General features: G+C 52.7%; 1 protein-coding gene across 6 annotated transcripts; it reads right to left on the bottom strand.

Annotated features, from left to right (window-relative positions):
- Nucleotides 1-7,224: 7,224 nt before the first annotated feature.
- Mknk2 (MAPK interacting serine/threonine kinase 2) lies at nucleotides 7,225-21,080 on the bottom strand. 6 transcript variants are annotated; one of them, XM_042696989.1, is made up of 14 exons: nucleotides 20,938-21,079; nucleotides 20,628-20,762; nucleotides 16,195-16,303; nucleotides 15,988-16,089; nucleotides 15,812-15,909; nucleotides 13,574-13,653; nucleotides 13,220-13,293; nucleotides 12,891-12,995; nucleotides 12,743-12,798; nucleotides 12,542-12,637; nucleotides 11,860-12,054; nucleotides 10,867-11,031; nucleotides 10,046-10,089; nucleotides 7,225-9,688 (listed from the first exon to the last, which is right to left on the bottom strand). In XM_042696989.1, exons 2-14 carry the CDS (start codon nucleotides 20,676-20,678, stop codon nucleotides 9,448-9,450), a joined length of 1,416 nt encoding a protein of 471 aa, XP_042552923.1. In that variant the 5' UTR covers nucleotides 20,679-20,762; nucleotides 20,938-21,079; the 3' UTR covers nucleotides 7,225-9,447. The 6 variants fall into 6 exon arrangements, with proteins under 6 accessions (XP_042552923.1, XP_042552924.1, XP_042552925.1 ...); XM_042696990.1 differs by having other exon boundaries at nucleotides 16,216-16,303; XM_042696991.1 differs by lacking the exon at nucleotides 16,195-16,303 and having other exon boundaries at nucleotides 15,996-16,089; nucleotides 20,938-21,080.
- Nucleotides 21,081-22,250: the final 1,170 nt, after the last annotated feature.

Here is a 22,250-nt window from a genome sequence, read left to right as displayed (position 1 = left end):
TGCAGGTATCTCGGATCGGCAGGACATCCAAGAACCATGGCCAGAGTTCTCAGGGTCCTGGAACGTTTCAAGTTGCTCCTCCCCTGGGAATCTGGCCCAACCTGCCTCTTCTGAGCCGTGACCACTTGCCAAGACAACCCGAAGTCCAGGGTCTCAGTCTCTGGGCATCTAGCTGGGGCCTCCAAATTTTTTTTTGGTCAGTCATGGGGCTTGAACTCTGGGCCCAGGCACTGTCCTTGCGCTCTTCAGCGCAAGGCCAGTGCTCTACCTCTTGAGCTACAGCGTCAGTTCCAGTTTTCTAGTGGTTTATTGGAGATAAGAGTCTCATAGACTTTCCTGCCCGGGCTGGCTTTGAGCCATGATCCTCAGATCTCAGCCTCCTGAGTAGCTAGGATTACAGGAGTGAGCCACCGTCACCTGGCTTCCAAAAATGTTTTGAGGTATGCCACCACAGAAGATCACATGGACCAGAGTACAACCAGTGACAGCCAGCCAGTGACTAGACTGGGTCAGTGCGTCCCCAAGTACAGTGCTGAGGATATTTTCAGGGCTCCTTTCATGCAGAAAACCCACATTTTTTTTGTTTGCTTAGGAGTAGAAAGTCCAACGGTTCTGTCCTGCAGGTGCAAGCCAAGCAGTACGTTACAGAAGCTAAATGATGACTTAAACAAGTATGATCCATTTCTATGACCCATTTCTATGACCTGTTTCTAGGGGACACTGAGCACATTTTTCTTATAAATGTCAAACTTCAAGGAACTGGTCTCACAGGTGGGGGTGGGGGTACTGTGCTATCTTCAAGATGGAGTTACATTTGTCATAGAGTGCCCTATCACGCTACCATGACAGCTCTGTGGGAAGCATAAAAGGGTTCCAATCTGGGCCAGTCTTGGCATAAACATGAGACTGTAGTAGAAATGTAATTCAAGCAAGAATGGCTAGAATGCCTAGAGGTATGGCTCAAGTGGTAGAGGACCTGCCTAGTAAGAGCAACACCTTGAGTTCAAATGCAAGTACCACCAAAAAAACAACTTAAAATATCCAGATACCAATGGTTCATACCTATAATCCTGGTTACCAGAAGGCTGAGGGGTTTTTGTTGTTGTTGTTGTTCTTGTTGTTTTTTTGGTCGTGGGGCTTGAACAGGACCTGGGCACTGTCTCTAAGCTCTTCAGCTCAAGATTAGTGCTCTACCACTTGAGCCACAGTGCCACTTGGAGGCTGAGATCTAAGGATGGAAATTACAAGCCAGCCCAGGTAGGAGTGTCTGTGAAGCTCTTATCTCCAATTAACTACCAAAAAGCTGGAAGCGGAGCTGTGGCTCAAGTGGCAGAATGTTAACCCTGAGCACAAAAGCTCAGGGACAGCACCCAGGCACTGAGTTCAAGCCCCAAGACCTACACACACACACAAGCCCCAAGACCTACACACACACACACACACACACACACACACACACACACACACACACACACACACACACACACACACACACACACACACACACACACACAGCATTTTGAGTTTCTACCTGAGCTCTTGTACCCAAGCTCAGCACTGCCTCTAGAGGGCACACAGCACTAGTCAGGCCTTTAGGATTTCAATCCACAGCTGCAGCTTCTATGATTTGTACCAAAGCATCCTTGAGCAGGAGGGGAAATGGCATTTTCTTGCTTGTTTTTTCTTTTTCTTTTTTTTTTCTTCTTCTTCTTTTTTTTTTTTTTAAAGAGCCGGTTTATTGCAAGCTCGAGCTTGGTCCTCCGCACACACGGTAACTGGTGACGCTAAGAGGCCTTTTTTTTTTTTTTTCTTCCAGTTCCGGGGCTTGAATTTAAGGCACTGACCCTCGGCTTCTTTTGCTCAAGGCTAGCACTCTACACAAGCCATAGCACCACTTGCAGCTTTTTCTGTTTAATGTGGAACTGATGAATTGAACCCAGGGCTTCATGCATGCTAGGAAAGTACTCTACCACTAAGCCACATTCCCAGCCCAAGATGACATTTCCTAACCTCACCTACCTCTGACTCTGGTCATTCTTGGGCTGTCACACTGGAGTATCATCTATACTATAATGCCTGACACTGAAGAAAACAAACAACCAAACAAACAATCCATCATAATAAGGATGGGACCAGGAAAATGGAGGAGAAAGATGGAAGAAGTGACAATGATCAAGATGCATTGTCCTCAATCAGACTTACAGAACTGAAATCTCTTTGTACAACTAAATAATCATGAAAACTAAAAAAGTAACTTAAAAAATCAGAAGCTGAGGTCTAGTGGCTCGCGTCTGTAAGTTCTAGCTACTCACAGGCTGAAATCCAAGGCTCTTGGTTTGAAGCCAACCCAGGCAGGAAAGTCTGTGAGACTATTATCTTTGACCACCTAAAAGCCAGAAGTGGAGGTGTAGCTCAAAGTGGTAGAGTGCTAGCTAGTGGTAGTCAGATATCTAACAAGTCTTCTCCCATCAACTTTTCTCAAGGCCTACTTATCTTTGTTTTAAAAACATAAAAATAAGTCTGGCGTCTGTGGCTCACACCTGTAATCCTAGCTACTGAGGAAGGTGAGATCTGAGGATCATAGTTCAAAGCCAGCCTGGGCAGAAAAGTCCGTGAGACTCTTATTTCCAATTAACCACTAGAAAACCGGAAGTGATGCTGTGGCTCAAGCAGTAGAGTGCTCGCCTTGAGCTGAAGAGTGCAGGGATAGTGCCCAAGCCCAGAGTTCAAGCCCCACGATGACAAATAAATAAATAAATAGGAGAGCTAGGCACCTGTGGCTCATGCCTATAACCCTAAGTACTCAGGGAACTAAGATCTGAGGCTCTTGGTTTGTATCTAGCCCAGGTAGGAAAGTTTATGAGACTCTTACCTGCACTAGAATACCACCCCTCCTCACCCCCACTCCCCCCAAAAAAGCCCTAATGGAACTATGGTTCAAGTGATAGAATGCTAGCTTTGAACAAAAGAAGTTCAGGGACAATGCACAAGGCCCTGAGTTTAAGCCCTAGGACTAACACAAAAACAGGACTCATACCTGTAATCTCTGGAGGCTGAGATCTGAGGAATGCCATTCAAAGAAATCCTAGGCAGGAAAGTCCCTGAGATTCTTATCTCAATGAGCCACCAAAAAGCCATAAATGGAGCTGTGGCTCAAGTGATAGAGCACTAGCTTTGAGTAGAAAAGCTCAGGGATAGTGCCCTGGCCCTGAGTTCAAGCCTCAGAACCGGCACAAAATTTTTTTTTTGCTTTTTGACAGGTGATATTTTCTCTTGCTTTCTCCTATTAATATAAGCATTTGTTATACATGCATACATATATATATATATATGTATATATTATAAGCATTTACTATGTATCAGACCTGATGTAGACTGGGTGGGTACTGTGGCTGTTTTATTTTATTTCTTTTCTTTTGTGTGTGCTGGGACTGGGGCTTGGACTCGGGGTCTTGGCACTGTCCTTTAGCTTTTTTTGCCCAAGGCTAGTGTTCTGTCACGTGAGCCACTGCTCCACTTCCAGCTTTTTGCTTGTTGATTATGATAACAGTCCTATGGACTTTCCTTCCCAGGCTGTCTTCAAATCTTGATCTTCAGCTCTTAGCCTCCTGAATAACTAGAATTATAGGCCTGAATCACAGGTGCTTTATCCTCTGGGCATTTTAAAGTAAATTGTGAAATTTGCATGACTCAATTCACCTTTTATTTTACTTTTGGTGCTAGTCCTGGGGTTTGAACTCAGTGCCTGGGTGCTGTCCCTGAGCTCTTTTGCTTAAGGCTGGCACTCTACTACTGGAGTTACAGCTCTACTCCTAGTTTATTGGTGGTTATTTGGAGGTAAGAGTCTCACAGCCTTTTCTGCCCAGGCTGGTTTTGAACCAGGATCCTCAGATCTCAGCCTCCTGAGTAACTAGTACAGGCATGAGCTATCAGTGCCTTTATTTATTTTTGTCTATCATGAGGCTTGAACTCAGGGCCTGGGCACTGTCCTTGAGCCTTTTTGCTTAATACTATCACTCTACCACTGTAAGCCACAGCTTCACTTCTAGTTTCTAGTGGTTAATTGCAGATAAATCTTCAGACTTTCTTGCCCAGGCTGGTTTTGAACCACGATCCTCAGATTTTAGCCTTCTGAGTAGCTAGGATTACAGGTGTGAGCCACCAGTACCTGGCTTTCAGTTTACCTTTTAATATTGTGTGTGTGCGTGCGTGCACACACGCGTGTGCGGGCACACAAGTGCACACTGTGGACGTGGCTAACAAATCAGCTGCTAAGTGAACATTTGGGCTGCTTAGTGGACATTCCTGGCATATCTTCTGGAGGAAGAATGAATCCCCTCTCACTCCCTTTGTTCCTCCTGAAGGGACTGAGCAGGGTGCAGAAGGATCAGAGACTGGCCTACCCGCTTTCCTCTGGCTGGGGGCAGATCTCCATCCTGATTGGGGCCCTGAGGTCTCTCTTCTCCCAGTTGAATCTTCCCTGCCAGTTGTTCCTCTCTCACTCCCACACCCTTTGGGTCTTGTCTCCTAGGCATGTCTTTTAAAACCCATCTCTTCTGTCCCCCTCACTCACATGACCCCAGGCTGGGACTACCATACCCCCTTCTTCTAATGACTTAAAACCAGCCATGCACCAGGCACCTGGGGCTCAAGCCTGTAATCCTAGCTATTCAAGAGGGTGAGACCTGAGGATCCCAGTTCAAAGCCAGCCTGGGCAGGAAAGTCCATTAGACTCTTATCTTCAGTAAACCAGAAAACCGGAAGTGGCACCATGGCTCAAGTGGTAGAGTACTCGCTTTGAGTTGAAGAGCTCTGGGACAGCGTCCAGGCCCAGATTTCAAGCCCCACGACCTACAAAAAGAAAGAAAAAAGAATAACTATGACTTACCCTTATTCTGACACCTCCTGTGGCTCCCAACGGCTCTGGAATACTTTGTCACCAGGACTCCATGTTTCCTTCCCAAGCCTTGCTTTTGGCATAGGCCAAAAGCTTAGCTCCCTCACCCCCCTCTCCCTGCCTCAGTTACCCCCCCCCCCCCTCTTTTTTTTCTCCCATGGTCCTAGGCTTTAACTGAAAGCCTGGGCACTATCCTTGAGCTTTTTAGCTCCAGGCTAGCACTCTCACTTGAGCCACAATTCCACTTCTGGCTTTTTAGTGGTTAATTGGACATGAGTTTCATGGCCTTTCCTGCCCAGACTGGCTTCGCTTCAAATTGGGATTCTCAGATCTCAGTCTCTTGAATAGCTATGATTATAGGCTAGCTCAGCTCAGTCTCTTTTCATGGGTCACTTCCTGAGGTGACCCCTGGAGCTCCAATTCCTGCCTAAGGGACTCTTCTCTGTCAACAACAGATGTTGCAGGGTGTGTGTGTGGGGGGAGGGGATGTTGGTATTGGGGCTTGAACAGCCTGGGTACTGTTCTTGAGCTTTGGGCTCAAGGCTGGCATTCTACTACCTGAGCCCACACCTTCACTTCCAACTATTTATTTTCCAATGTTATTATAAAGACGACGTACTGAGGGGTTTCCATTTCATAAGGTAGATAATGATTATGCTTCTCTGTGGACAATTGTCACTCCTTCCTTTGTCCTCTCCCAGTGTTTCCCATCGGTTCCTGCCCTACTTCCAGCTTTTTGGTGTTTAATTGGAGATAAGAGTCTCATGGACTTTTCTGCCTGAGCTGGCTTTGAACTATGATCCTCAGATCTTAGCCTCCTGAGTAGCTAGGATTACAGGCAGGCATGAATAACCAACTCCCTGCTCCAGTTCTGATTTTACATGAGTTTGCTACACAGACACTGAGTGAAAGAGTAAATGGGTGGATGTCTGAGAACCAGCTCTGTCCAACCTCCACCCTCCTTCCATCCTCAGGGCTTGTGATTGGCTTCCCTGTTCCTGTGCCTGGTGATGGTGGTGGTGGTGGTGGTAGTGTGTGTGTGTGTGTGTGTGTGTGTGTGTGTGTGTGTGTGGCATGGGTTCCACATGCCAAGTCTGCCTGCCCAGGTGGCATCCCGCCCTGCCCTGCCCTTCCAGGTCATGCGGTGACCGCTCCCTGGCTCCAGCCTCCTGCCAGGAACAGCTTGTCCTCTAAGCCGTTGCTCTAGATTTTATTTTTGTGGTTTTCTCTCAGCCTGCTGAGCCCGCCCCTTCCACGTCTGTCTTCCTCCAGAGTGGTAAGAAAACCCTGGAGCTGGAGAAACCTGGAGCCTTCAAAGGTCCAGTAACCAGGTCTAGCCAGTTTCCACCTGGGCAAATGTAGTCACCAGCTGCCTGGTTGCTGGTGCTGGTGCTTGGTCTTACTCTCCTGAATGCCCCAGCTGGGCAAAGAGGTATGTGCATGCTGGATCTTGTCACATTAAAATCATGTCTAATCACAACTATGGGCTAATTTTTTTGGAGTGTGTGGTGTGTGTGTGTAGGTCCTGAGACTTGAACTTGGCCTGGGCACTGTCCCTGAGCTTGTTTTGCTCAAGGTTGGTGCTCTACCACTTGAGCCACAGATCCACTTCTAGCTTTTTGGTGTTTAATTGGAGAGTCTTAAGGACTTTTCTGTCTGAGCTGTCTTCGAACTGAGATCCTGAGATCTCAATCTCAGCTGCTCAAGTAGTGAGGGTCACAAGCAAAAGCCACCAATACCTGGCTTATCTCAAACTGTTAGCTAAGAAAAAGCTGCCAGGGGGCTGGGAATGTAGCTCAGTGGTAGAGTGCTTGCCTAGCGTGCACAAAGCCCTGGATTCCATTCCTCAGTATCACATAAACAGGAAAAGCCAAAAGTGACACTGTGGCTCAAGTGGTATAATACTGCTCGTCTTGAGCAAAAGCAGCTCAGAGACTGTGCCCAGGCCCTGAACCCAAGCTCCAGGACTGGAAGGAGGCCCACTTTCCTTAGGATCCAAACGCCCAGTGTAGTCTGCATGTCTCAAATACTGAGATTATTCCCACTTACTGCTTTTAGGGTTGTTTCTTCCTCCAATATGTGAGGTCCTCTCCTTTGGGGGTGCTTGGCTGGAACCAGATGCCTTCTCTCAGACCCTGCTTCTCCCTTCCCAGTCCTGCCTTCTCTGACATGACATACCCTGCCCAGAATTCCTACTTGGCAAGAATGCCCTCCCCCCTCCCTGCCTCCACTGCCCCACAGGCCCTCTGGATCCTGCCTTGGCAGCTCGCTTGGTTGCAGGCTTGTCCAGACCATTACAATCACAGAAAACCAAGTGCACACATAAGGCAGGTTTTTATGTTTTATTAAATCCTTACAAAACAGAATACAAAATTCTGGCGTTGGTGTAAAGGAACTTTCGAGCTCTATCAGTTCACCTGATACAATGGAGATAAAGTGCTTGGATGTCTTCGCCCCACTTAGGAAAAAAAAAAAAAAGTTTTTGTTTTTTTAAATCTGTATGTGTGGCTTCTGAACCACTTTGTTATTGGCCGGTCCCTTCCCATGCACCGCCCAGTCATTCACAGTAAAGGCTCTAAGCAGTCCCCAGGTCAAAACGTGGAGGTGATAGAGGAGTAAAGAAAAATGACAACCTCCCACCTCTGGGGAAAAAAGAAAACCCAAAGCTATTCCTTGTGGAGCCTTTTGGAGTAAGGTGGCCATGGGCACCTGCCACAGGGAAAGGTCCATTTGTTCTTTTATACAAAAAGGCAGAGAAATCCCCAGGTGCAAAACTCAGAATCACTGATGGGGGAAGAGATGGGGTGTGGCCAAGCAGCTCCAGCCCCACCAGGGGTCTTTGGAAAGGCCAGTACACACAGGAGGGTAGGGGCCCAAGAGCAAAGGATCACCAGGCCACCAGACTGCAATAATCCTACAAGACCAAGGGGAGGGCTGAGATGGGTGGACAGACCTTTTCTGAGCCCCCCTCCCCCCCCCCCCACAAAGGCCCCTCCAACATTCAAGTATTCTTTTGAGATCAGGGAGGGGGAGCAAATAAAGTATTTTTTTAAAAAAATCCCAAAACATTAAATGAGACAAATCCTGACCGGTTTGAGGCGGGGGGGGGGGGGGGGGTTACAATCCCTGCCCTGGAGACACCTGAGCAGACCTGGGGCTGGGGTGGGCGGTCCCCCTGACCAGCAGGGCCGTATACATGTAGAAAATAGGAATTGTATTGCATAGTAGTTCACAGCCAGGCCCAGGCGGTGGTATCCCCAAGCCCAGTGTCAGGCTGACCAGGCCTTGATGGAACTGGGGGAGAGTTAGCAAGGTCCCCCAGTAGACCATTCCAGCCTTTCCTGGGTGCCCCAAGGGTAGCTGAGGCAGTGGCAGCCCTTTTCCTGAAGGTGGGAACACCTAAATCGCTGCCCTTAGGGTTGGGAGCAGGAAAAGAGTCTAGAAACCTCTGGGTCTGGCCCCAGCTCTGAGGATAAGGGAACCAAACAGAACTTCCAAATGCCAGACTCAGGATACGACCATGGTCAAGCTGAGCCCTGAGAAGGGGCACGTGGGTGCCCTGGGGTGGGAAGATACTCTGGGACCCCACATTGGCGGATGGGCACCTGTCCAGTGGCTCACCCATCTTGGAACCAGCTGGGGACAAGGCTACTATGGCAACCCTCTTGCTCCAACTTCAGTTCCTGGGGGAGTGGGGAGAGTGGAGAGGGGGCAGCTTGTCCTATGTCAGTTGCAATTTAAGGTCCAGCCAGGCCATGTCCAGCAGGCAGGGGCCTGCTCACTGCTCAGACAGACCTGAGGGAAAGCCTCGATTGTCATCTTCTCACCAGGAAAGGGAAAATGGGCCAACCTGGGCCCAGGGCCTGGGGAGTCCAGTGGGTGGGCTATCATCCACCCTGCCTGCCAGGCCCTCCTTCCAGAGACAAGAACAAGAAGCCCCTGATCTGCCCAACCAGGGTACTCTGGGTGTGAGGGATAAAGAGGATACTGTTCTGTCACTAGGAGGAGAGACTGTCCCTGAAAATACTGAGGGATGGGGAGGGGGGCATGGGAATGGTAACCCTGTAGCCCCCCCCCCCACTCCCTGCATTGGAAGACAGCAAGTTGGCTGGAAGCGGAAGGGGCAGACATCAGGCAGGGTGCCAATGGCTGGGTGGAGCACTGAGACCTTCACAGTACAGGCGAGCATCTTGGGGCGTAGCAGGCACCCCCCCAGCCACACGCCCTCCACGCGCCCTCTGCTCTCCTTCTGGGCACTTACTTTGCTTTAAACACCATTAAAAGGGGGGGAGGGGAAGGGAGCACAAAAACAAAAAAAAGTTGGAAGAGGGATGGGGGAAAAGGAAAAAACCCAACAGCAAAAACCTGTTAAAAAAACAACAACAATAACAACAACAAAAAACCCAACCCACGCCCTCTGGCTGACTTCAGTGCTTGGAAATGCAACCAGGGGGGAGGGCAGCCCCTGGTCCCCGCCACCATAGCTTAAAAACCTTAGATCTGACGGGGGAAGGGGGCGACCTATGTACAGGGGGCCAGAGAAGGGGGGGTCACACATGGTCCCCCACTAGGACTACAGGGGCAGCAGATAGGCTGGCTCTCTGCCGCCGCTGGGCCAGCTTGGACTCAGAGGGTGGGGACAGCTGCAGGCAGCGTGAGGTAGCATGGATGACAACGGGCTGGCCTTGGCCCTGGGCCTCCTCGGCCGCATCTTCCTCACGTTGGGCCAGCTGCCGGTTCATGGCGATGGCCTCGGCTGCAAAGGATGTGAGGTCTTTGGCACAGCTGTTTCTGGAACAGGATAAGGTAGAAGATGGTCACCCACAATACATCCTTCCTTGCTTCCCAAGGAATTAGGATCTTCATAGTGCCCTGGACAAGGGCTGTAAGATCCCTCCCTATCATTGGGCCCCTCTGGACACCAGGGCTCCCAATCGGGAGCTCTGTGGAGTCACATGGTACCAGGCCATACAAGTGCTTGGTGTCCTTTTCCCCATGAATACTTGTACATCTCAAAAAGGCTGAAGGGCCAGTTCAATGGTGGAGCACATGCTCAGCACGTGGGAGACCCTGGGCTCCATCCCCAGCACCACAGAAAGAGAAGTCTAATCATGTAGCCCCCACCCCATCTCTGGAGGTAAGCCTTACCTCTGTAGGACCATGGGTGTGGGCAAGGTGTTCTCGGGGGCACACTGCAATGAGACAGCATAGCCAGGATTAGAGAGCATGCCAGTCCACCCCAAAGAGCTAATTAGGAATGTGGCCAAGGGAAGCCGTGAATTTCCCAGCCAATCTTCCCACCAGAGAGGCTGGGTGCAGATGGGGCAGGGAACCTAAGCCACGCTGAGGATGGGAGCAGGACCGCAGCCCTGCTAATATTCTGATGTACTCCTGTGGGGGGGTGATCTGGTGGACAGCTTCCAGTCCAAGTCCTCCCAGCCTCTATTCTCAAACGAGACTTGGATGTTTCCAGAAGGGATCTGAAGCTGCCCTTGTCTGCGGTTCCAAGAGACCTCAGTTTTCTGCTATTAGGAAAACTTGCTGCTTTTCCTGTAATCTCACTCCCTTGGGATGGCAGTTGAGCCTTCATAAGCCTGGGGAAATGTCCAGCCTTTCCCAGACAGACTGGCAGGCCAGAGGGTACGCTGGCCCTGCCCCCGAGGCTGGTTAGCACGTGCTACCTGCTAACCTCGCAACTCAGGCACAGGGACAGTGTGGTGGGGATTCTCTGAGCAGCCCCAATTGACTTTTAGGTGGACAGTGGAGATTTTAGCTGCCCTTATAGCTCAGGGTTATGCCCTGGCACTGTAAGCCTGCAGTGGATCCTGGAGATCTACACCTAGGCTTGCTGTATCTGGGGGTGCCCACTTGATCTGCTAGAGTGCCCACAGACTTGCTGTGACATATGGCCATCAATAGTTGGAGGGAGATGGGCATCCCCCTCTTCTTATAGGCATGCTGGGGCTTACCCCCTGCACCCAGGGGTGCTGCAGGACTTGAGCAGCACTCAGCCTCTGCTTGGCATCACGGACGAGCAGCTTGGAGATGAGGTCTTTGGCAGCAAAGGAGATGTGAGCCCAGTCCTTGTCGGGGAATTCATACTTGCCCTCCTGGATGCTCTCAAAAAGCATGTTCTAGGGGTAGGATGTATAGGAGTCAGTGAGCTTGCAAGGCCATGGCCACATCCCCTGCAACCTTCCCCGCCACCCCCCCCCCCCCCGAGGGAAGACCTGGATACCACTGACTGCCAGGGACTCCCAGACCTGACTAGGTAACCCTAACTTATGACCTGGCTCACATGTAGAGAGGGATGTGAAACCTGCCATCCAGAATATAGGGTGTTGAGGGTAAGGGGAAGCTGGAGGGGCCAGGGTCCTGGGACCAGCTGACGGGTCTGGTGGCTCTGGAGGACACAAAAAGGCAGGAGCTGGGTATTGGTGGCTCATGCCTGTAACCCTAGCTACTCTGGAGATTGATATCTAAGGACCAAAATTCAAGGCTGGTCCAGGCAGGAAAGTCTTATCTCCAGTTAACCACCAAAAAGCAAAAGTAGAGATGTGGCTCAAGTGGTAGAGCTTTACCCTTAGAGCAAAAAGATTCAAGGACAATCCTCAGGCCTGAGGTCAAGCCTAGGACCAGTGCCACCCACCCCCACTCCACCCCCTCAAAAAAAGAATAAAAGAGGTATTTGTGGGGAGGTATCCAGAGTTGACTTTGAAAACATTGCCCACGTGGCTCGATTTTTAAAAAGGGAGCTCAGCAGCCTGGCTCCAGGGAGATACAAGTCATGAATGCTAAGTTCACACTGTGGACAGTCATCCTGAACCACCTCTTGACCTGTGTGTCCCTTGACCTGTGTGCTTTCTCCCCTGGTCTTCGGAACTCTGGAAGGAGGTCTTGCACTGCCCTGTGGACGCTGGCCCCTCTGGGGAGGTTAGGTTAGCACCAGGGTGGGAATGCACCTGGCAGGCAGGGCAGGCCTCCCCTCGGTCCCAGCCACAGTCACTGCCACAGTGGCCCACAAAGGGTGGATAGCCACTGAGCAGGATGTAGAGAATGACCCCCAGGCTCCACAGGTCACAGCGTTTGTCGTAGATGCTGGCTTCCTCGCTGAAGGCCTCCACCACCTCTGGGGCCATGTACTCCGCGGAGCCACACTGCGGGCCAGGAAGGTGAGGTCAGCCTAGGCCCACTGCAGCTCAGCAACAGTAGCCTCCCCGTCTCTGCTAATTGGGCCATTAAGAGCAGCTACCAGGCCTGTTCCCACCCACTCATCAGGTACATGGAACTCAAGCCAAAAACCCACTAGCTCCACCCTCATATTCAGCTTGACCTGTTAAGTGGATGCAAGGAATCTGACTCTTCCATCCCCCTCCCAGTTTGAACCTGCCTCCACTCTCATCTTCACCGCTGCAATCAGTATTTGCTGCTAGGTTCCAGCCCTGTCCAATCAGGAGGTGATAAGAACCCATTCCCCACTCTCCACCCAGCCAATCCAAAGCTATTGCTAAGTGGAAGCAGAAGTTCCACAGGTCAGAGTTGCAGAGCCTGCACAAGTATCTCAAAGTCATGTAAGCATGGCCTGGGTCTATCCAGCCTCTCCCTGTGCCCCTCTGTGGTTGTCTCTGGCCCTGCAGCCCTCACCGGTGTGAGCAGCTCTGGGGTAGAGATGGGGGAGCAGTCTCCATTGAGTTTGATGCCGCTGCCCAAGTCGAAGTCACAGATCTTCACTGGGGACACCTGGAGGGTCAGCAGGGGGCTGTGGAAGGGGTCCAGCCCTAGGGCCTATGGAGGGATGCTCCTAAGGGCGACCCACCTGGGCCTGGGGCAGGTTATCTGCCTCACCTGGTTAGGGTGTTCACAGAGGATGTTCTCCGGCTTTAGGTCCCTATGGGCGATGCCTGGGGGAAACAGAGCAGGGGGTTAGGCATGGAAGCATCTCTAAGAATCCTGGTTAGGTGGGCTGCACATCCTGGCTGGCCCCACAACCTACCTTTGTTGTGTAGGAAGTCCAAGGCACTGGCCACATCCTGCACCACGACGCTGGCCTCCAGCTCATTAAAGTGCCGCCGCTTGTGGATGTGGCTCAGGATGGAGCCTAGAGCAAAGTGTGGTGAGAACACTAGTTACCCCCAGGGTCCAGGGCTCATCCAGTGCTCATCTCTACCCTGGCAGGAAATCTACTAGGTTCCTTGGGTCCATCCCACAAGCCCCCTCCTGAGTCAGAAAGGTCCTTTCAGGTGGCTCTGAGCTGCAATGCCACGAGGACCCAGCTGGAAATGTCTCCCTCACCCCTACCCCTCACCAGGAGCCCCTACCCACCACCACGCATCTTCTCAAACACCAGGTAGAAGCGGTCCTCCTCCTCGAAGAATTCAATCAGCTCTAGAACATTCCTATAGATGGGGTAGGGGCAGGAGAAGAGCTGAGGTTTTCTGAGGCTTCTATGTACCTGCTTGCTGTCCAGCCATCTGCCCATAGGAAGGCAAGGACTTGGGACCGTGGGCCCACTTTCACCCAGCCCATCTGGAACTGCCAGTTGCCCACTACTGAGCCCACCCACAACACCCAGCTGAGCCTGGCCAGCATTCTGCTGGGTGATGTGGCACTCAGGCCCATTCATCCATGGAAAGATGGCTTGGGGCCCAGCACTGTGGCTGGAGTGGGTCACCTTACCTGTGTCCCTGGCACTGGTACAGCATCTCCACCTCCCGGAAAACCCTGCTGCGGATGTGGCCTGGCTGCTTCTCAATGATCTGGAATAGGCGGGAGACAGGACATCACCCAGGTCAGCAGCACCCACTCACAACCCAAAAGAAACAGAAGATACTGCCCCCAGCCCCTAATTTTCCCTGGACTCCGCCTGCAATTCCACTGTCTAAGCTTCTACTTTTCAACCTGAGAAAAAGCAGGGCTTTCCTACTGGGGCCTGGAATTTGCTGAAGTCAGAACTGAGGTGTCAGCACAAGCAGGGGGCACTATGCCTCCCTGGCAGCAGCACCAGCCAGGGAAGGGAAAGCAAGAGATGATAAGGCAGTCAGGCAGCTCACCACCCTCCCCCATCCTGGAGAGTTTGTGCTCCCTCCCCACAGGGCCCTAGCCACCTTTGCTTTCAGAGTAGGAGACAGGCCTCTAAGCTCTCCCCAGGCCCAGGCTAGGATGTTCATGCTAGCCCTCACCTGGTGGGTCAGAGGCCAGTGACTACTACTTTAGTCTGTGTGTGGGGTCCCCACTGCCTAGATACTGTCCTGTGTGGCCTGTGACAAACACAGCTGTCCCAGAAAGGGAACTTGTAAGATACCCTTTCATGAAGCCTCTGCTGAAAGCTGAAGCTGGAGTGCTCTGAATAGTTCTGGATAAAAGTGAACCCCATCATGATCCTGAGGAGAGTGGGCACCACAGACAGGGGCAGAGACCCCTGACAGCATTCCTCAACCCCATAGTACTGTGGATTTCCTGCTCACCCAGTCTGGCTCTCCTCTACCTCCTAGTCTCCCAAATTCAGGCAAAGTCTTCCCACTAGCATCACACTTCAATGTCACTGAGACAGATCTCCAGATTCTAGCACTATGCCAAGTTACAACAAGGTGACAATGAAGCCACACAGGGTGACTCAGTTTCTCTGTCAAACCAGGTCTCAGGAAGCAAGGTTCCCCTAAAGGGTCACTAAGAGGAAAGTGCTAAGATGGAAGCCTGTCCTGCATGTCTAATTTTCTGGTACCTTGGCCCAGGGGACTAGGATGACAAGGCTCCTCCTCTAGCCAACCCCACTCACCAGGGGGCACTTGCCCTCCTGCCTGGGCCGCCAGCCCTCTAGCAGCACCATCCACCTTGGAACTGGATGTAGGGTCACGAGGGAAACCTGGAAGGCTTCTCAGAACACAGAGCTGTGGCACACTAGGTCCTTTTCAGGGCTCCAGTTCCAGATTGTTACACATACCCAGGGCACAGAGGGTACATACACAGATGGACAGGAAGACATAAGATGGCTTCATGGGGCTGGGAAGGTGGCTCAGTGGTAGAGTGCTTGCCTCGCATGCATGAAGCCCTGGGCTTGATTCCTCAGCACCACACACACCCACAAAAAGCCAGAAGTGGTGCTATGGCTCAAGTAGTAGAGTGCTAGCCTTGAGCAAAAGCAGCTGAGGCACAGTGCCCAGGCCCAGAGTCCAAGCCCCAGGACTGAGGGGGAGGAAAAAAAAAGAAAAAAAGAAGATGCCTTCCCGGGCCTGTACTGGTTTTCTCAAATTTGCAGCTCCCTCTGAGGCTTACATATGACACCACTGCTTTATTTGTTTATTTTTTGCTGGTTCTGGCATTTAAACTCAGGGTCTGGGCATTGCTAGTGCTCCACCACTTGAGCTACAGCTCTACTCCAGGCTTTTTGGTGGTTAATCAGAGATAAGAGTCTCATGGACTTTGAACTGTGGTCCGCAGATCTAGCCTCCTCAGTACCTATGATTACAGGTGTGAACCACCAGAGCCCAACTTGACACCATTGTTTTTGGTTTTATTCTCTGAGACAGGGTCTAGCTCTGTTTTCCAAGTACTGTGATTATAAATTTATGCCACATTACTTGATGACATTGCCTTTTGGTCCCAGAAAGCAATCCTCTAAGTAACTGTCTTCCTCAGACTAAAGAGACTCAGAGCTACGACACAATCTGAAAGACTCAGCAGGCCAGCTCAGCTTCTAATCAGCTGTCAACAGCCACAGGTCCTTGGCCACAGGTGTATGGGGTAGACAGGGGCCAGAGAAAATGGTCACTTCCTGCTGGGACTTGGGGCTTGGCAGAGTTGACCTGCATTCATGGGGTAGCCTGAGTCACCAGGCCTGGGGCCATTTTTAGACACTGGTTTTCCCCAGCTGTTGTCTAGGAGCTTGAATGCCACCCTGGTGACAGGATAGCTCACCTTGACAGCATACTCATGGTTGGTGATGAGGTTGACACAGGTCTGCACGCGGGCATGGGCTCCTTCCCCAAGCACATCCTCCTGCAGCTGGTAGACATCTAAGAGGCAGAGGGAAGGGGTGAGGAGGCAGAGCCCAGTACTATCTCCCTGATACCCCAGCCTGCAACCCCGCTCACCTTCGAACCTGCCTGAGAAGCTGTCAGTGGCACGACACCGCTTTTTCTTCCGGCCTCTCTTCTTTGCATCTGGGATGTCAATAGGCTGGCTTGCAGGCATGTCTAGGGTGGGGGAATGCACAGGCTCAGGATGAGCTGCCCAGCCTAGCCTAGCTTCCCATGGAACCCCACCCTCCCCCTCTGCCAAGAGAACCCTGGGCACCACACCCCTCCCCCTCAGGCCCTCACCAGGGCGGGCCTCGCACTGTGGGCTGAAGTCTGCTTCACCGTGGTGGGCCGGGTCTAGGGAGAAGGCCAGCTCGAAAGGATTCTGCCCCTGCAGGTTAGGAGAGGGCTGTGAGGCTCAGCCTGTCAGGCTGGGCCCCAACACACAGAATCAGGAAGCAGGTGGGGAAGCAGGGGACTCCACCTCTTAGGAATGCCCTCTCTTCACCACACAAAGTGTGTGGCTTTCAATGTGGGTAGTGTCCTAAGTCCTTAGCAGGGCACTGGTCAGAAATAGTATCTCCTGGGGTCTATGGGTTCCATTATCCAGGGGTTTCCCCAGGAGACACCGAGCATGTAGGGGGCCATTACAACTGTCATATGCTTCATGTTCTGAGCATGGAGTGGGTGAAGGCCAGGGATGCTGCTCCATATCCGTTAATGCCAAGGTCACTTCCCAGTATGTCCACCATGAGAAAAATGACTTTTTTTTTTTGCCAGTCCTAGGGCTTAAACTCAGGACCTGGGCACTGTACTTGAGCAGTTTTGCTCAAGGCTAATGCATTACCATTTGAGCTACAGCTCTATTTCCAGCTTTTTTGGTAGTTAATTGGAAAGAAGAGTATCACAGATGGGATGGCTTCAAACCTCAATCTTCAGACCTCAGCCTCCTGAGTAGCTAGAATTATAGATGAGCCATCTAGAAACCTGTGCCCAGCTAGAAACCTGACTTTCTACTTCTAGCCCAGGACTGAGTAATGAAAGGGACACAGCTTGGGTCTCAGTGAGCTATGTACAGAAAGGAGACAGCCTCCGAGGCCCGATGATGTCAGGACTGGGATGTGGCAAGGCAGCAGCCTTCAGGCAGGGCTGCCAATCTGCTTTCCCATGGCCTCCTGGACTGTATCAGAGTGGCTGAGCCCTACGTGGATGACACTGCAAGCAGCCCGTGGCCTTTGGGACCTTGGTTTCCCTCTGAACTGGGGCTCCCTCTCCTCCCTGTAAATAGCTTGCTCTTGCTCTTTCCTTGTTTAGAGGATCTGTGACTACCATGCTTGGTGTTCTGGAAGGCCACAGAGATGAGAGGCACCTGCTTTCACAGGTATGTGGTGTCCCATGATCACCACCTGCTCTGTGCATCCAAGCCCTCCTCCTGAGAACACAGAACTGATCCTACAGCAGTTACCAGAGCACAGAGCATCATACTTGATGGTGGCCAGAGACTAGCTATGTCACTCCTAGCTCCAGTACTGTGGGTCACCCCTGGAGCTCCTCCAGATCCTAAACTGCTAACTAAGACAACCATTTGGTTCTAGTTCATGCCTAGAGCTTAGGTAGGTAACAAAGGAACACAGGGTATGAAGGAGGGTTTGAGATCCTGAACAGGAAAAGATGGAGGCTGAAAATCAAGAGAAAAATTTTCCTGGCCCTGAACAGAAGAATGCTGAAATAAATATATTTCCACAAATAAATGAGACATACTGGGCTGAGACAGTCTGCCTGAGGGAGTGGGGGCCTTGAGAGCTGGGCACAGAGCTATAGCAGGGTAAGCCAGGGAACCTGGACATCTAGGAGAGCCATCTAACAGAGAAGCCCCCTCTAGGAGACCCTAAGGAGAGCAGAAGGCACCACAGACAATGGGTTGATCCCAGAGGGGAGGCCAGCAGGAATGAAAGGCAGTCTAGGCCCTCCCTACCTCCTCACTGCACTGCCCTGGCAGATAGTTGCTAGGAGCCTGGCAGAGAAGGAACCCCAGTCAACCAAGCAGAGAAGCATGCACACCTAGTGCTCAGATAAGGCACCCTGTCTAGAACCCCAGGGTAACAACCATACAAAGCAGGTGACTAGGAGGAAGGGTGGGCATGAGGCTTGAGATCTTCAGCTGCCTCCAATTCTAGGAATCTCTTAAGGATGAAAAGGGCTAAGAGGCCACTGGGCCCAGTCTGAGCTTCTAGCCTTATCCAGTCACTGTCTATACATGCTGTCACAGCCTCCAACAAAGAAAGGCTGAGACAGATGGGGCAGTCATTAAGGAAGTCAATGAAAGGACAGATCTACAGGGGCCAGGGCACCAGGCCTGGTCACCCTCACCCACAGGGATTTTTGGTCCTATCTTGGATCCTCCTTTTTAGAACCTTAAAAATAAATAAATAAATAAAAATTAGGAGGTTTGCCAGGTGCCCATGCCTCACACCTGTAATCCTAGCTACTCAGGAGGCTGAGTTTTTTTTTTTTTTTTTGCCATCCTGGGTCTTGAACTCAGGGCCTGGGCTCTGTCCCTGAGCCTCTCTGTGCTCAAGGCTAGTGCTCTACCACTTGAGCCACAGCACCACTTTGGCTTTTTCTGTTTATGTGGTTCCAAGGAATTGAACCCAGGGGTTCATGCATGCTAGACAAGCACTCTACCACTAAGCCACATTCCCAGCCTCAGGAGGCTGAGCTCTGAGAATTGCAGCTTAAAGCTAGCCTAGGCAGAAAAGCCCCCATTAGACTCTTATCTCCAACTTAACAACAATCAACAACTCAAAAACTGGAAGTGGCACTGTGGCTCAAGTAGTAGAGTGCTATCTTTGAGCACAAGCAGTCTCAGAGACAGCCTCCAGACCCTGAGTTCAAGCTCCAAAACTGACAAAAAAAAATTTAGGAAGCTTAATAGAGGCATGGCTCAAGTGGCAGAGTGCCAGCTCTGAGTGCAAAAAGCAAGCAAGAGCATGAGGCCCTGAGTTCAAGCTCCAGTACTGAAGCATGCATGCACATGTGTGTATATACACACAGAGATATACACACCCACAAACACAAAATAGGGTATGGATTGGTAGCAGAGCATTCATCTAGCACTTAGTGTGTTTGAGGTTCTGGGTTTCATCCCCCCAAACCAAAATAACAATTAAATAAATGGAAGATAAACCCAGGAGACCTGGCAAATGTGATTCTCTGCTATGTTGCAGTCTGTTCCAAGAAAACAGCCATGTGTGTGTATGGGGGGAGGGATGGTTGGGGGAATCCTGGGAGGAGAGTCCTTGAATGATGGGCCCCTAGCCTCCTGGAGGGCAGTCTCCTGGCCAGGACCTCTGTCCATTCCCCCTCTTGCCTCCCTGATGCATTCCCACTGTCCAGACATAGCTATGCGTAGGCCATGCAGAGGCCAGCCTGCAGTCAGTCAATCCTAAACCGTGTGGGTAGCCTAGTCCCAGCCTGCCCTGGGTCTGGCTGTGGGCCTTGAGTCAGCAGGCCCTGGCAGGAGGTGGCTGGAACCATCCAGAAAACTCGGGTTTGCTTTGGCTATCTCACTGGCCCTGTGCTGGCCCTTTACACTGACCCTGTCTTAGCTTCCACCCAGCGCCAAGAAAGACCACTATAAGTGACCTCTCAGATCCACCCCTCTTAAGCCCCAGCCCCTACATGCTGCTGGCCAAGCTAGGAGAAACAGGGATGACAGGCATGTAGAGAAGGGGTGGGGCAACTGGCTGGAGACACTGGCTGGACAGGCCTGGGAATTCTTCTCTAGGCTCTACACACTTCTCCCACACTGATGTGGGTGAATGTGTACACTACACACAGATACACACACACTCTCATACATACACACAAGTCCTGCCTTCTCTGTAAGAGGGCAACAGGTCCCTGCCCCCAAGGAAGCCCAGGGAAGCCATTACATAACCCAGCCTGTCGGGTGGGGCAGTCAAGCTGACATCACTGCGTCCCCAGGGCCAGGCCCCGCGGGGGCTTTAAGCCCAAGCACCTGCCGTTTTCACCGCCCCAAGATTCACTCATCTGAGACCAGGAATCAGCAGTCACAAGCCTCTGCAGAAACTTCCCGCTCAGACAGGAAATAGCACTTTGGGCCTGAGGTATCTGGGGAGGGGCATTCAATCACTCCCCAGGCCACCAGGGGGTGAGAGTCAGGGGACCAACCTCGCCAAGGATTCCTGAAAGTAAGTCCCCACAAGCCAAAGGGGCGGACAGGGCTGGGGCCTGTTGATCCCTCCCCAAACAGGGCACAACCAGCTGGGGCTTGCAGGGAAACGAGGGCCTCCCCAGGGATTGCTGGAGGAGGGAATCACACAGAGCACAGGAGATTGGACTGTGGCCTAGTGAGACCCCCCCCCCTCCCCGCCCCCCTTACACCAGCACACACATGGCTGGGGCATGTAGGGGAGCTACACCGCTCCTGGCAGAAGGGGGGGCTCCGAGGCCCGACTGGGGTTCCTGGAGATTTCACAGGCCAGAGCTGGAGACAGGGCTGCGGCTTTCTGACCCCTCCCTCTCAGCGCACACCCGGCTGGGACAGTCCCAGGAACAGGCGGGCGGGGGAGGGGAGGGGGGGGAGGAGGCGGGCTACGCGAGCCTCCTCTGGGACGGGCTCTGGTCCCCCCACACGGGCCACTTTGGTGGTCCAGTCCCGCAGCAGCCCTTCAACACAGACAGGCCCTCACCTTGAACGAACGGTGGAAGCCCTGAAGTTCGGCTGTTTTCTTCTGCACCATCTTCTGTCCGGGCCCCGCCAGCGGGGGAGGGGACGCAGGGCCCGGGGGGCGGCCCGGGGGCGGGGGGCGGCCGGGGAGGCGACCCTTGGGGCAGACCAGACAAAGAGAGAGGGCGGTGAGCGGCGGCGGCGGCGGCTAGCCTGCGGGGAGCGCGGCCCCGAGCAGGCGGCGAGGGTTCCGGTGGGGCCCGCTCTCCACACACAACCCGGGGTCGGCGCCGGGAGGGGGGAGGGGGGAGCCCCGGGGGAGTAGAGCTCACCGAGATCGGGCTCGGGCCGGGGCCGCAATGCCGCCTCCGCCCGACGTCGCACAGCCCGGACCCCGCTCCGCGGACCGCGCGGGGAACAGCGCCGCCACCGCCGCCGCCACCTCCGCGGACTCCTCTGCCAGGGCCACTGCTGCCGCCGCCGAGAGGAGCCGGGCGCGTCGCCGCTGCCGCCGTTTTTATAGACCCGGCCCTGGCTTCGCCCCGCCCCCCGACGCAGCCCCGGCCCTGGCCACGCCCCCTATGAGCGGCGGGAGGCGGAGCCTGAGGGACGCTCGGGACGCAGTGTGAGGCTGCGCGTTCTGGGTCCGGGAAGACCGTCTTGCGCCTGCGCAGTAGGGCATACGGGGCTCCGGCTACCCATTTCTAGTACCCGTCCGGCGGGAGGTGTGGGCGGGCTTGGGCGGGTTCTTGGGACTTCCCGAGGCTCGGGGATCTGCGGAACTATGACCACGAGCCGAGTCCTGCAGGACAAGATCCCCTAGCCTGACTGCTGCGACCTAAGATACTGACGCCCTTAGACCATGCACCTCAGAACGTTTTGAGACCCATTTCCTCCCTCCTTTTTAATGCAGGATGAGGACACCACGGCCTACATCTTGCCTCTTGCCTAGGGAACAGGAATGCCTCCAGGAAGCTCCCCAAGAATTTACTCCCTTGTTGGTAGTGACCAGGAGAGGACAGAGACGGGAGGAGGCTTCCTCAGTCCTGGAACTGCGTTTCAGGGGAAACCAGGATCCCCTACTGACTGGATAGAAGCCCCTGGTGTGTGCATAGCTTGGACAGGAGGCTAAAAAACCATTCCAATTCAGCTACAAGCCAAGTACTACGTTTGCTTAAGCCTGTAATCCTAGCTACTCAGGAGGCTAAGATCTGAGGATCCATTGAAGCCAGCCCTGGCAGGAATACCCATAAAACTTTTATCTGCAATTAACCACAAGAAAAAGCAGAAAGTGGAGTTGTAGTTCAAGTGGGAGAGCACCAGCTTTGAGCAAAAAAGCAGAACCTTTGGTGCCTACAGCTCCCTCCGAGTCCTGTTGCTCACTCCTGAGGCCCTGAGGTGGGCCTAAAGGATTTTCCCTCACCACACCAGCTTGTCTCCTAGAAGCTTTACACTATTCATTCCTCCCGTGGCCCAATCAAGCCCTGAGCTGTCCACTTGTCCTGCAGGCTGACCCCCTCCCCCTCCTGTGGAGGAGGCTTCAGGGAATTCCCCAGCCAGCCAGCCCCTCCCCTCAGTTGTTAGTGTTCTTGGCAATAGAGGGGGATGGGGAAGGATTGTGTGTGTGTGTGTGTGTGTGTGTGTG

The sequence above is a fragment of the Dipodomys spectabilis genome, unplaced genomic scaffold, assembly GCF_019054845.1.
Source record: "Dipodomys spectabilis isolate Male_0828 unplaced genomic scaffold, ASM1905484v1 ptg000215l, whole genome shotgun sequence".
In the NCBI taxonomy this organism is placed as follows: Eukaryota; Metazoa; Chordata; class Mammalia; order Rodentia; family Heteromyidae; genus Dipodomys; species Dipodomys spectabilis.
Note: the sequence above shows the minus strand (reverse complement) of the source record. Positions and strands in the feature narration are given on the sequence as shown.

Bases quoted from the DNA above. Each gene is read 5' to 3' on its own strand.
- Mknk2 (XM_042696989.1), bottom strand. From the start codon at position 20,678: ATGGTGCAGAAGAAAACAGCCGAACTTCAGGGCTTCCACCGTTCGTTC. The intron at 12,055-12,541 runs GTGAGGGCTGCA...CCTGGCCCGCAG, and splicing joins CCCCAGAGCTGCTCACACCG to TGTGGCTCCGCGGAGTACAT. The intron at 11,032-11,859 runs GTGCATTCCCAC...TCCTACCCCTAG, and splicing joins AGGCCTGCCCTGCCTGCCAG to AACATGCTTTTTGAGAGCAT.